Here is a 13,770-nt window from a genome sequence, read left to right on the forward strand (position 1 = left end):
TTGTTGCATTGTTGTACTGCTTCCATGCTTGGATGCTTGTTTTCTTGTTAACCAGTAAAATGTCACCATTTTTATTTTACTTTGTATTATTTTTTTTTTCCTTATTTTACGACAAAATGCATTTATGTGAATGTGTTCCATAGGAACCCATGTTAAAAAAATTCCCTGCATTTGTGCAAAATGCAAAAAGCATCAAAAAATGCCTTAGTGTGAGTCCAGCTTCAAAATTTAGTTTTTTTTTTTAAAGGTTTATTAAAATGTATCTTGGAAGTTTTCTAATTTGGGATCAGTAGACACGAAGTTCCCAGCTTGTAGAAAACATTCTGTGCAGTGCTACTTCTCAAATATAATTATTTCTACTAAGACTTGGTTAACACCTATGCAGGTTTCATCTAGCATATCCCAGGTGCATTTTGCATGTTTCAATACAGGTTTTTGATGCATTGAATTCTACGGAACCAGAAACAAGTCTCTGACCCTTTCCATAAAATGCACAGATGTGAATGTGACCCATAGGAAACCATGTTAATTGGACTGTAGTGTGTTTCTGCAAAACGAAAAATGCACAAAAAAATGCATAGGTGTGATGTGAACCAGGCCTATGTACCAACCAGCTAAGTCTGATCATAGCTAAACAGCTTTTTCTTAATTTTCTTGTAGTTAGACACCAGTTTTTCACACATCTCAGGAGGGATTTTGTCCCACCCCTCTTTGCAGATCCTCTACAAGTCATTAAAGGGGTTGTAAAGGAAACATTTTTTTTCCCTAAATAGCTTCCTTTACCTTAGTGCAGTCCTCCTTCACTTACCTCATCCTTCAATTTTGCTTTAAAATGTCCTTATTTCTTCTGAGAAATCCTGACTTTCTGTTCTTCTGTCTGTAACTCACCACCGTAATGCGAGGCTTTATTCCTGGTGTGGAGGAGCTGTGGAGGAGCCCCTCTTGAGGGGGCGAGCAGGAGTGTCAGGACGCCCACTAACACACAGCTCCTTTCTCTATCTGCAAAGTAGAGAGTGTCCTGACTTGCCTGCTCGTCCCCTCCTCCCTCAAGAGGCTTTCTCCACACCAGGTGGTGAGTTACAGTCAGAAGAACAGGAAGTGAGAATTTCTCAGAAGAAATAAGGACATTTAAAAGCAAAATTAAAGGATGAGGTAAGTAAAGGAGAACTGCAAACCCCTTCTTTTTTTTTTTTTAAGTGTATTTTGTGCGTGTAGAGAGAGAGGAGCCGGACTGCAGGAGTTGGGAGTAGGCAGGCCTCCCCCAGAGGCAATCTGCCATCTTTCTCCATGCCCCAGGTGGCAATGGCGGGTGCGTGAGGGGATCCTCCCACACAGCCCACCCTACCTACCTAACGGGGCAGAGGGACTCCCTATAAGGGAGTAAGAGGATCTAGCCCGCTCAACCAGCCCCGTTAGTCCTTCGCCTCTTTTTAGAGACCGCGTGGTCAAAGTGCGTGCATGTTAACCCAATTTCGAGTGCGTGTGTAAGTGTGGTAGTTTTTGTGGGAGGGGGGGTGGGCGTACTAAGCACAGGCTTACCTCGCATAGCACACCCACCGGGAGCCGGGCTGAGACCACCAAACTCAATTCACATGTAGCCGAGACCGGGATCCGAACCCCTAGCTGCAGAGGTGAATGGCTTGTCAGCGCAGTGCCAATCGCGTTGAGCCACCACAGCTCCCTCCGCAAACCCCTTCTGACCCCTTCTCCACCTACAGCTGGCTAGTCAGGCTGCCATTCACCGCTGGTCACCATCGGGGACTCAGTTGAGGCTCCACATCGTCTCTCAGTCCCTACATGAATTGGGTTCACCCTCCCCTGTTTTTGAGATGAGGGTTCCACCACTGCAGCAAATCTTCAACAAGCCAGTCCATTTCTGGTCGCCGCCATAAGGTACCACCACAGCAGTGAGCAAGTTGATTGTCATCTATTTATGCAAGGAGAATTTTAACTGTTTTTTAAATCATCTTATGGTAACAATAAATCAATACATGGTTTATCTTATTGATTTTTGTCTGGTTATCTGTCTGCACAAGACTGGCTTGACTAGTGCTTTTTCTTATGGTTGCCATTGACTGTTTGCATTTTTAATCACACCTCTCCTGGTGTGTTCATCCATATAGCTGCTTATTGGGCACAAATAGGACACTGAAATTGTTCCCAATGCTACAAATGTCCCAGTTTCCTGGTGCCAGACTTTTTTTGTTGATTTGTTGATCAAATACTTTTTCTCCTCACTGTATTAGTTAAAAAAGCTTTTTTTATGTGCTGGTCTCTGATTTTGTTTCACAAACTGGCTTCCTCTGATTTTTTGTCTGTAACAGCTGCCATTCCAGCGCTCAATAAGATGGCCTTGGTGGCCAGTAAGGGCACAATAATTGTACAAGTAGTGGCAGCCAGTGGGGCTTAATCAGCAAGTCACGGAAAGTCAAGTCTCGGTAGTGGGTGAAACTAAATTATAAAGGCTCACCACAGTAGAAGCTTTTTCTGATGAATAAAGCTGGTATTTTGTGGCATTTGCTCCTTGGTAGGATTTTTACCTTTAAAGTGGAGTTTCACCCATAAATATAACATTACATCAGTAGTTTTAAAAAAAATGTCATTAGTCCTTTTTTTAAAAAAAACCTTCAAAGTGTTGTTGCTAGGCAGAATAGTTAATCTTCCCACTTCCTGCACCTAGGTGCTTAATGCTTCCTAACCTACACCGCACAGACTCCTGGGAATGTAGTGGGTGTAACTTTCCAGGAGTCTGTGCACTCCCCAGTCTCAAAGAATCATGTGACTTGGACAGCACAGGTGCTGAAACCTGATCTGACACTGCTTGTGCAGCACTGAGCATGTGCAAGATCTGCAAGGCTGAAATCCAGGAAGTCATACAGTCTGGCTTCATGATGCCCACACTTAAGATGGCCCCAGTCAATTTCTATTTTATAAAGTGTCTAAATGCTGTAACAACCTAACAAAACGGACCTTAGTTTACAGACTAACTTTACTAGAATACATTAAGCTTGTGTATTACAGGGGTATTTATATTTAAAAAGTGAAATTGTGTCCGGAACTCCGCTTTAAATGTTAATATTCAGTTGTGTTCATTCTGCCACAGGTTTCCTTATAAATGTTGATGATAAACAGTGCAATTATTAAGTTTGATCCTTACCTAAATTTACTGCTTCCAGGTTTATGCCATATTGGTCAGTCCCCCACCAGCCCCAACAGATCACATGACTCCAACGCCAGTCTCTTATACAGCTGGATTCTATCGAATACCGGTCATCGGGCTAACGACCAGAATGTCGATATATTCTGATAAGGTATGTACACTGTGCAGCGGTATCAATGAAAGCTGCACATTTAATTTTGCTCATGTCCACTGATGATGGTTGAAAATGTCATACAATGCTGTTTTTTTTGTTTCAGATAGAGTGGAGAGAGATTAGAATACCTGTCAGTTTTTATCGCTGCCACTGTCCCCTATGTGGGTGATTCACCCTCTCTATTTGTCCTGTTTACTATTATCACTAAAAGTGAGAGTAAAAGAAAAATCTAAATTTTGGGTTGTCCCCAGAAAATGATTATGTCTTGTACACACAAGCGGAATTTCCGACAGAAAAAGTCAGCTGGAAGCTTTTCATCGGATATTTCGTCCGTGTTTGCCCCATCTGACTTTATCTGCCGGAAATTCTGACGGAATTTCCGTTCGTCTGGATGCAATTCCGACGGACTACAAACCACGCTTGCTCAGAATCAAGTTGACGCATGCTCGGAAGCATTGAACTTCATTTTTCTCGGCTCGTCGTAGTGTTGTACGTCACCGCGTTCTTGACGGTCAGAATTTGGTGTGACTGTGTATATGCAAGACAGCTTGAGCAGAATTTCGTCGGAAAAACCGTCAGAGTTTATTCTGACGGAAAAAGGGCATTAGAGGGGAAATCTTCCAGTTCTGATTCCCTTGCTTTGGAGGGATTTCCTCTCATTTCCTGTTTTGGCCATAAGCCATGAAGTTAAGGGAAATCTATTGGACACAGATGGCAAAAATAAAATTTACCCTGTCCAAAATAACAAAAAATAAATAAAAAAGTTTTGCCTTTAGTTCTACTTTAAGTCTTTGGATTCTCTAATGCAGGCTTTAGAAGGTAAAGTGAAGGAGATGAGCCCCCAAAGTTGCAGACAGCAATAGCAAATAAAGAAGTGTACAGCGCATATTCTCTCTGGATAGGCTGGATACAGTAATCAAACTGTGGATATAATTGTATGCATGGTAACAGTCGTGTGCACACTTCTGCACAAACTTCCATGAGCACACAATACACATTTATGCAGGGCTTTTTTTCTCATAGAATAGGTTCATGTATTCCCCGCTTCTGAGTCTCTGCCCCCTAGCCACCTCGGAGCACGGTCCCTTGGTTCCACACCCTACCAAGGAATACAGGACCAAGTATTATTTTTAGGTGCTAAGTAGTATGTATTTACCCCAACAACAATAGATCCCACTCAGCAACAATAGATCCCCAACAACAATTGATCCCCTCAGAAACAATATATCCCTCCCAGTAACTATGATTCCCCCAGCAACAAAATGTCCCCCAGTGACAATAAATTCTCTGATAACAATAGATCCAAAACACCCCCAGCAACAAAAGATCCATCCCAGCAACAATAGACCCCAACCAGAAACAATAGCTCCAGTAACCAGCATTAATAGACTCCCCAGAAGTCAAAAACAATAGACCCCTCCCTCAACAGTAGATCTCTCTCATAAACAATAGATCCCCCTACAAGCAGCAATAGTCCTCCCCAGCAACAATAGATAACACCAGCAGCAAGCATCAGTAGACCCTCCAGCACAACCCAGCACCCATTATATACATTCAGTGCTGAAGGTGCTGAACTGTGTTCCCGTTGAAAAAAAAGCCTTACGATCATGTACATGTCTTCTTCAGATGTGGGGACATAGTGCCCTAGGGCCATTTACAAAGTATGGGGGAAATCACCACACCCAACTCTTCTTACAACTCAGACAACATTGCACCTTACCACAGCTATGACTCCCTACTCAGGCACTAGGGGTGAGAGGGACACCACATTCTTTGGTGACAATGATTCTGTCATTTTGGCAAACCTTCATCCCCATAATAATTTTCTTTTTTCATTTCCCACTCATAGACTTTACAGCTATACGTATGTTTAGAACGTTACTAAAACTTCTCTTCATAATGTTATATCATGGTTAGTAAATCAGGTACATTCTTGAAGAATAATAATGTTGTTGGTTTCTGGTCAGTTCAGGCCTTGTAGTCTTACAAAAATTCTTCCTACAATCTCTCAGGCCCCGTACACACGACCGAGTTTCTCGGCAGAATTCAGCCAGGAACTCGATCGGAGCCGTATTCTGCCGAGAAACCCGGTCGTGTGTACACTTTTGGCCGAGGAAGCCGACGAGGATCTCCTCGGGCCAAATAGAGAACATGTCCTCGTTGTTCAATGGGAAATTTCGGCTCGCCGAGATCCTCAGCGACTTCACAAGGAACTCGACGAGCAAAACTATGTGTTTTGCCCGTCGAGTTTCTCGGACGTGTGTACGGGGCCTTATAGTCTCTTTCTCTCTGGATGCTAGGAATCCTTCAGGGAACATATCCTAGGCTTAGTACACATGTTACAATCAGACTGAACAATCTCTTACTATTGAATTTAGATTTACCATAATGATGTAATATGAGAACCTACCTAAAATGTCCAATCAATCTGTATCCAATCAGCGAGGTTCTTACACTACCGGTGGACCTGCATGGCGATTGTATAGTCAGCTTGTAATGTTTGTGGTGAGCTTCAGACCTATGTTCACCCCAGGAAGGGGTAACCCTACTTCATACTCACATGGTAGCCTCTCAGTGCTTAAAAAACAAATGTATCCTCTCTCTCAATATATCTGACATTTCTTCCATTCACAGAACAGGACTTTACATCCTACGCCAAGAAAACCAACCTTATGTACACCCCATACATGCATACCACTGGTTGCATGTCTGCAACAAGCAGTAAGAAAGACATTAAGTATGATACAGTTAACCAAAGAAAAGGAGTTAACACTGTACTACCTAGACATGTGCATTCGTTTTCGTCCGAATGCATTTTCGTCCAAATTTGGGGGATTTTCGCGTTCGTTTTAACAAACGATAACGAACGCACAGAATCCGAAATCTTAAAGATCCGACATAAAAAATGCTTTATTTTTGTTTCATTGCGACAACAGTTCGATACAGATAGAAGATTCGACATGACAGTGACAATAGCGATTTGTGTCTATTGAACTTGCGGTTGAATGTGCCTAACCTAACTCTATTAGTCCAAGATTATTTGACATAGAGAGAAAAGATTAGACATAGAGAGAAAATATTTGACATTATAGAGAGGAAAGATTTGACATTATAGAGACATGAAGATTAGACGAAACAGCTAAAAACATATGATCGCCGCGAGCGGACATTTATGGTCAAATACTTCTAATGTTGGCTGACTAGTAATAATAATTAATAAATATAATTATTACTAGTCATACAACATTAGAATCCTACTATAGCTTGTGGGCGGAGCATTTGACCGGAAATGTACGATTGTGGCGTCGTACAGTTTAGCTGCTTCGTCGAATCTGCTTAGAATATCCGACAGACACCATAAGCCTTCAATTGACAGATCCGACCTTAATTAATTCGGATTTTCAGAAGAATGCATTTTTTAACGAAACTAAATAAATAAAAACAAATTTTCTGGAGTAACTAAATACATTTAATTTTCGGAGGAAAACGAAATTCCGAAACAAAAATTTTCAGTGTGCACATGTCTACCCACCTTCAACCAAACCCAGAAAAATAACACTCATCTCTGTTGGCTATATAGTATGAACAGATAATCACAATCATTTCATTCAACAAGTACCCCATTTCAAACCCAATAGACTAATCCTGCAACATAATCTTATAGCAGAAAACCAAAGAAGTTTAGGGATCAGATACCTGGGATAAGATTGTAAATGACTCAGCAATGCCAGAAACTGTAGCTAATAATAATCGCTTTCTGTTTCATACACTGTATAAAACACACTCCTCTTAAAGAAATATGAGGATCACCATGGAAATGTGGGGGTTATCCCTTGGGATCAGAGTGTAGACCACTCACCAAGACCAGAAATGGTAGATAATCTGATAATGGTAGTTCTCTGTTTTTTATTTTATAAGGTCTGCACTTATAGGGTTTTTTGTTTTATAGGGTTCCTTAAATTTACACGTGTGAATAGACCTGTTATTAATTAAATTTGTGAGACCCAGCAGCTCCAGCATCCAATTGTGGCCACTGTCTGTGTCCAAAGCAAATCATTTGCAGCCATGATTAGCTGAAGCAGCTGACAGCCTTCCATTTCTCTCAATGGGGCTGCTTCAGGGAACTAATTGCTGGAAACCCCTGATGGGTCTTCCACATGTAAATACTAATGATCCCAGTTTTATGGTTATGTCCTGTATATAAAGGATTCTTACATAATAAGGAAAGCCGGCAACTCTATGATCTCTTCGTTGCAAATTCTTTATTGTCTACATGTGAAAAGACGCATTGTACAGCTGCTAATGCATTTTGACCACAACGGCTTTCCTTATAGTATGATGATTATGCTATGAGGAAGGCCATTGTGGCCAAAACGCATTAGCAGCTGTACACTGTGTTTTTTGATATGTAACCAATAAAGAATTTGCAACAAAGAGATTTGCCAGACTTTCTTATTATGGATTATTGACATTGGGGATGGACATCCCAGCCAGAGCACCGGTCTTCAGCCATTGAATAAAAAAAAACAGTTGAGCTTGGGTATGGTTTTAAACATGAAGGATTTTTAGTCCACCTGCAATGGCTACTGAGGTGTTAATGAGCCTCAGTGCTGCCCCATCCCCTTCCATGCGCTGTTATGTGTAAAATTGAGAAAATGTATGGGCTGTCCACAGCATCAGTTTGTCAAGATATAGGCATGCTAAAACAGGAGAAATATAAAAGCATTAATGTTGGATTGAACCTTATCTTTCACCACCTGTTCTTTGGAATGAAAACATTAACAAACTACTCTTAGGCCCCGTACACACGACCAAGTTTCTCGGCAGAATTCAGCCAGAAACTCGGTTCAGAGCTGAATTCTGCCGAGAAACCCGGCCGTGTGTACACTTTCGGCCGAGGAAGCCGACGAGGACCTCGGCGAGGAAATAGAGAACATGTTCTCTATTTCCTCGTTGTTCTATGGGAGAACTCGGCCGGCCGAGCTCCTCGGCGGCTCCAGGACTGAACACGCCGAGGAACTCGATGTGTTTGGCACGTCGAGTTCCTCGGCCGTGTGTACGGGGCCTCACAAGTAAAATTTAAAAGTCTTTAATTTTTTTACTTTAGAGAGAGCAGCAGTGAAAACTCAGAGTGCAAATGTAAGACTCAGAATATGTGATAGTATACATAGTTAGTCTGGTTGAAAAAAGACCATCTAGTTCAACCAATAAAAGGGGGTTGCTCCAGCAGGGGAAAAAATCATTCCTAATCCCACAAAAGGCAATAGGATATGCCCTAGATCAGTGATGGCGAACCTTGGCACTCCAGATGTTTTGGAACTACATTTCCCATGATGCTTAACTACACTGCAGAGTGCATGAGCATCATGGAAAATGTAGTTCCAAAACATGTGGGGTTCCAAGGTTTGCCATCACTGCCCTAGATTAACTTTACCTATAAATTTTAGTATCCAGTTATATTATGGACATTTAGGAAAGAATCCAGGCATTTTTTAAAGCAATCTACTGAGTTGGACAGAACCAGCTCTTGAGGAGGTCTATTCCACAATTTCCCTCCAGTCCCAAGTGTACTTGTGTAACATCCAACATAAATCATATAGAACAAAAAGGCAAAAACAAAGTGCTCTCCACTTCTAAAAGATTTAATAAAGCCCCATCCAATATAAAACACTAATAAGATAAAAATTACATATTTGCTTTGTAAATGTATTCATCACCTTGCTCCCCACTACACTACAGTGGCGGCATGACATCATGGGTACGGCTCCTCCCTCCCAGATGTGTTGCGCCCTCCGATTGAGCTTCTTCAGGAGCCGACTTACCCAAGCCATAATTCACATCATCATGGTTACACTATATACACCTCCTCTCGCAGGAACCGAAAGTGGCGTGTTCAGTGAAAACTGCTTCCTCTTTACCATGAAAGCATCACAGTATCCCGAACAAACTAATGGGAACCCCTCAGTGTTGATGAGCTTAAGGTCTTGGACAAAGCCATAAGTTTGCCTCAGTGAAGAATCCTAATAAATTCTAGCCAAATATTGGCATTTAAAAGTTCATTATTATTTTTATTATTATACAGGATTTATATAGCGCTGACAGTACAACTACAATACACTTGAATACAGTAGGATTCAGAGAGCCCTGCTCATTAGAGTTTACAATCTAGGAGGGAGGGTCAAGAGATACAAGTAACTGTGGGGGATGTGCTGATGGAGAAAATAAATGTACAGTTGTTAGGTGGAGGCAGGATGGGAGAGGCCCAGGAGAAGTCCTGGAGGCAGTGGCGTATCTAGGGTATGGCAGCCATGGCAAGTGCCATGGGCGCCATATGAAGGTGGAGCTGTTGAGTGGCTGGGCAGCAAGGCACTTACCAGGGTCTGAGGGTCTCTTCTTCCCTCCTCCCGAGCATAGGCAGGATCTCCTTTTCAGCACCTTTGCTATTGGACAATGGCAGCGCTATCCCTGCTGCGTTCAGCCACAGCCCTCCCCTGTTCTCCCAGGCTCTCCCATTCCATCTGGTCGGATTGGCAGCGCACAAAGAAGAAGGAGGAACATCAGTTTCTCCCTCTCCTCTGTGAAAACTGAGGGCTTAAGTGATGAAGATTTCATCACATCCAGTATTGGTTCCACATTTACCTGGCCTTGGAGGGCAGAGGAGGGATCAGGGGTCTAATAAACCCCAGATTTCTCCATAAAGAGGATATGTCACTACCCAAGGTATCACATGGGATGAAAAATATCACTAGTTTTGTTAGCCGTTGTTTTTTTGTTAAGGTTATCTGAAAGATGGGTTTCAAATGATTCGACAGGGGCGCAGTTTTAGTGCTTGCCATAGGCGCTATTTTCACTAGATACACCTCTGCCTGGAGGTGAGCATGGGATTAGTTGACAAAGGAGCTAGAGAGCCGGAGGTCTTGGGAGGAACGATTTGGTTGGTATTTTGAGACCAGGTTAGTGATGTAGCTAGGGGCCAATTTGCAGATGGCTTTGTAAGTTATTGTTAGTATCTTGAATTAAATTTGTTTGCTGAGTGTCAGCCAGTGGAGGGATTGGAAGAGAGGGGTAGCAGAGTGGTTTGTAAGGTGGATGAGCCTGACAGTAGCGTTCATGATTGACTGAAGTGCGGATAGCCAATGTAACCACTTGACCACTGGGCACTTAAACCCCCTTTCTAACCAGACCAATTTTCAGCTTTCAGTGCTCTTGCATTTTAAAATGACAATTAATCAGATATGCAACACTGTACCCATATGAAATTTTTGTTCCTTTTTTCACACGAATAGAGCTTTCTTTTGGTGCTATTTAATCACCGCTGTTTATTTTTTATTTTTTGCGCTTTGCATAACACAAATTCCACCCAAAAATACATTCTGCTACTCCTCCAGAGTATGGCGATACCACATGTGTGAGACTTTTACACAGTGTGGCCCTATACAGAGGCCCAACATGCAGGGAGCACCAGCAGGCGTTCTAGGGGCATACATTTCAAGTCTAATTTGACTATCTAATTACACTTTGAGGCACTGTAGTGGCATGGATGCGAACTGATGTGGCATGGATGAGCCGTTGATGTGGATGGCTGGGTATGTATGAGATGTCTGAGTATGACTGGGTGGGTATGGATGAGTGTGGGTGGGAAGGCTGGGTATGGCTGAGTATAGCTAGGTATGGCTGAGTATGGATGGATGGGTATAGCAGAGTATGGATGATGGATGAGTTTTACAGAGTATAGATGGATGGATGAGTATTGCAGAGTATGGATGGATGGATGAGTATTGCAGATTATGGACAGATGAGTATTGAAGAGTATGGATGGATGCCCCAGATGAAGACACGTGACGTCGTGTCGTAACGCGTAGGGATTGGCGTACACCTGGAGTGACGTAAGCCGGCGCTGTGAACGCCGCTCATTTTGAAATTTTGCTGCACATTTGTATTTTTTAATGTAAGCACAGGTTTTTTCGTTTAATAAATCACAACCTGGTTTACTGTGCTTCACTATCGGAGGTTCCTTCTTTGTTTCCTCTCTCCATTGTATGTATTTGGGCGGAGTACTATACGGATCTATAGACGCTGTACCAGCTCAAGGGGAGAAAGGACAGGGACTACTCTTTAAGGATTGCCACGGTGTGAGAGATCTGATGCTCATCTATATCTACCTAGAGGTAAGAGGCTAGTGAGCCTAGTGGAGGATTCGATCTTCACCTGCTGGTCACTCACTTTACATCTAATCCAGCATATTCAGCATATTGATTGGATCATCTGGCAGATCTTACACAATTTCGATTTGTATTTAATAATAACTCTTTCACCAAATCTGTTTCACTGAAGGATTCGTTTTGGCTTTTTTCCACATCACTTTTATTTACCATTTTTTGGTTCGGATTTGTATTTTATTTTATTTCAGTATTTTTTGACACTATTTGAGCAGGACTGAGCTCTCTTATACCACTTGTACACACGGACTATTTAGTGGATATATATTTACCCATTCAGTGTTATTTCACTTTTATTTGTGTTTATATTTATGTGTCACAGCAATGTGAGATACGTTGCGCAGAATCACTTTCATTATCTTATCTCTATTTTTGTGTTTGGTAAAACACTGCTAGATTTTGCTGCACTGTATATTATTTGTTAAGGTGTTTATATTTTAAGGATCTATAATAGCGCGGAAGCACTTGTCACTTTATGGATGGATTGATGAGTATTGCAGAGTATGGATGAGTATTGCAGAGTATGGATGAGTATTGGCAGAGTAATGGCAGAGTATGGGAAGAGTATTGGCAAAGTATTGTCAAAGTATTGGCAAAGCATGGGCAGAGTATGGATGTGGCTGAAATGGGCACTGAGCAGCGCTGTGGGCACTACACATCCAGCCCACAGCGCTGCTGCAAACGAGAAACCGGACGTGACGTAGGTTTGTTGTTGTGATCGCTCCGTCATTTGACAGAGCGATCACGTGGTAAACGACCGATATCAGCGGCCATTTATCGTGATCTTCCGGACCCGGTGGTCACGGATATTTCCGGGTGCACGCCCCAGGGGGCATGCGGGAGCAAGATTGACTGAAGTGCGGATAGCCAATGTAACCACTTGACCACTGGGCACTTAAACCCCCTTTCTAACCAGACCAATTTTCAGCTTTCAGTGCTCTTGCATTTTAAAATGACAATTAATCAGATATGCAACACTGTACCCATATGAAATTTTTGTTCCTTTTTTCACACGAATAGAGCTTTCTTTTGGTGCTATTTAATCACCGCTGTTTATTTTTTATTTTTTGCGCTTTGCATAACACAAATTCCACCCAAAAATACATTCTGCTACTCCTCCAGAGTATGGCGATACCACATGTGTGAGACTTTTACACAGTGTGGCCCTATACAGAGGCCCAACATGCAGGGAGCACCAGCAGGCGTTCTAGGGGCATACATTTCAAGTCTAATTTGACTATCTAATTACACTTTGAGGCACTGTAGTGGCATGGATGCGAACTGATGTGGCATGGATGAGCCGTTGATGTGGATGGCTGGGTATGTATGAGATGTCTGAGTATGGCTGGGTGGGTATGGATGAGTGTGGGTGGGAAGGCTGGGTATGGCTGAGTATAGCTAGGTATGGCTGAGTATGGATGGATGGGTATAGCAGAGTATGGATGATGGATGAGTTTTACAGAGTATAGATGGATGGATGAGTATTGCAGAGTATGGATGGATGGATGAGTATTGCAGATTATGGACAGATGAGTATTGAAGAGTATGGATGGATTGATGAGTATTGCAGAGTATGGATGAGTATTGCAGAGTATGGATGAGTATTGGCAGAGTAATGGCAGAGTATGGGAAGAGTATTGGCAAAGTATTGTCAAAGTATTGGCAAAGCATGGGCAGAGTATGGATGTGGCTGAAATGGGCACTGAGCAGCGCTGTGGGCACTACACATCCAGCCCACAGCGCTGCTGCAAACGAGAAACCGGACGTGACGTAGGTTTGTTGTTGTGATCGCTCCGTCATTTGACAGAGCGATCACGTGGTAAACGGCCGATATCAGCGGCCATTTATCGTGATCTTCCGGACCCGGTGGTCACGGATATTTCCGGGTGCGCGCCCCAGGGGGCATGCGGGAGCAAGATTTTGGGAGGATGTAGATTGCGCCCTCCCAGAATAAGCCAACCGCACTGTAGCCGTCTTTCGGCTATGGCCTGGTCGGCATGTGGTTAAAGGTAAGCCAATGAGAAGGAAGTTGCAGTAGTCGAAGCAAGAGATGACCAGGGAGTGGATTAGAAGATTTGTGGTGTCATTGGTTAGGAAGGGGCATATCTTGGAGATGTTGCGTAGGTTAGGTGGCAAGCTTTGAACAGCGATTGGATGTGAGGCCTGAAAGGATAGTTCAGAATCCAAGATTACACCTAGGACCTTGGCATGGGAAGATGGGTTGATAGTTGAGCCGT

The 13,770-nt window shown here is 42.8% G+C and overlaps 1 protein-coding gene across 9 annotated transcripts in view; it reads left to right on the plus strand.

Moving 5' to 3' along the window:
* The window catches only part of GRIN1 (glutamate ionotropic receptor NMDA type subunit 1), a 121,458-nt gene that overhangs the window by 15,539 nt on the left and 92,149 nt on the right, over positions 1-13,770 (plus strand). For all 9 annotated transcript variants that reach the window (XM_040324383.1, XM_040324384.1, XM_040324385.1 and 6 more), the window contains exon 2: positions 3,177-3,311. In XM_040324383.1, the coding sequence (XP_040180317.1) occupies positions 3,177-3,311 (135 nt within the window). The remainder of the gene's footprint in view (positions 1-3,176; positions 3,312-13,770) is intronic.

Source organism: Rana temporaria, chromosome 9 (assembly GCF_905171775.1).
Source record: "Rana temporaria chromosome 9, aRanTem1.1, whole genome shotgun sequence".
NCBI classification, from domain to species: Eukaryota; Metazoa; Chordata; class Amphibia; order Anura; family Ranidae; genus Rana; species Rana temporaria.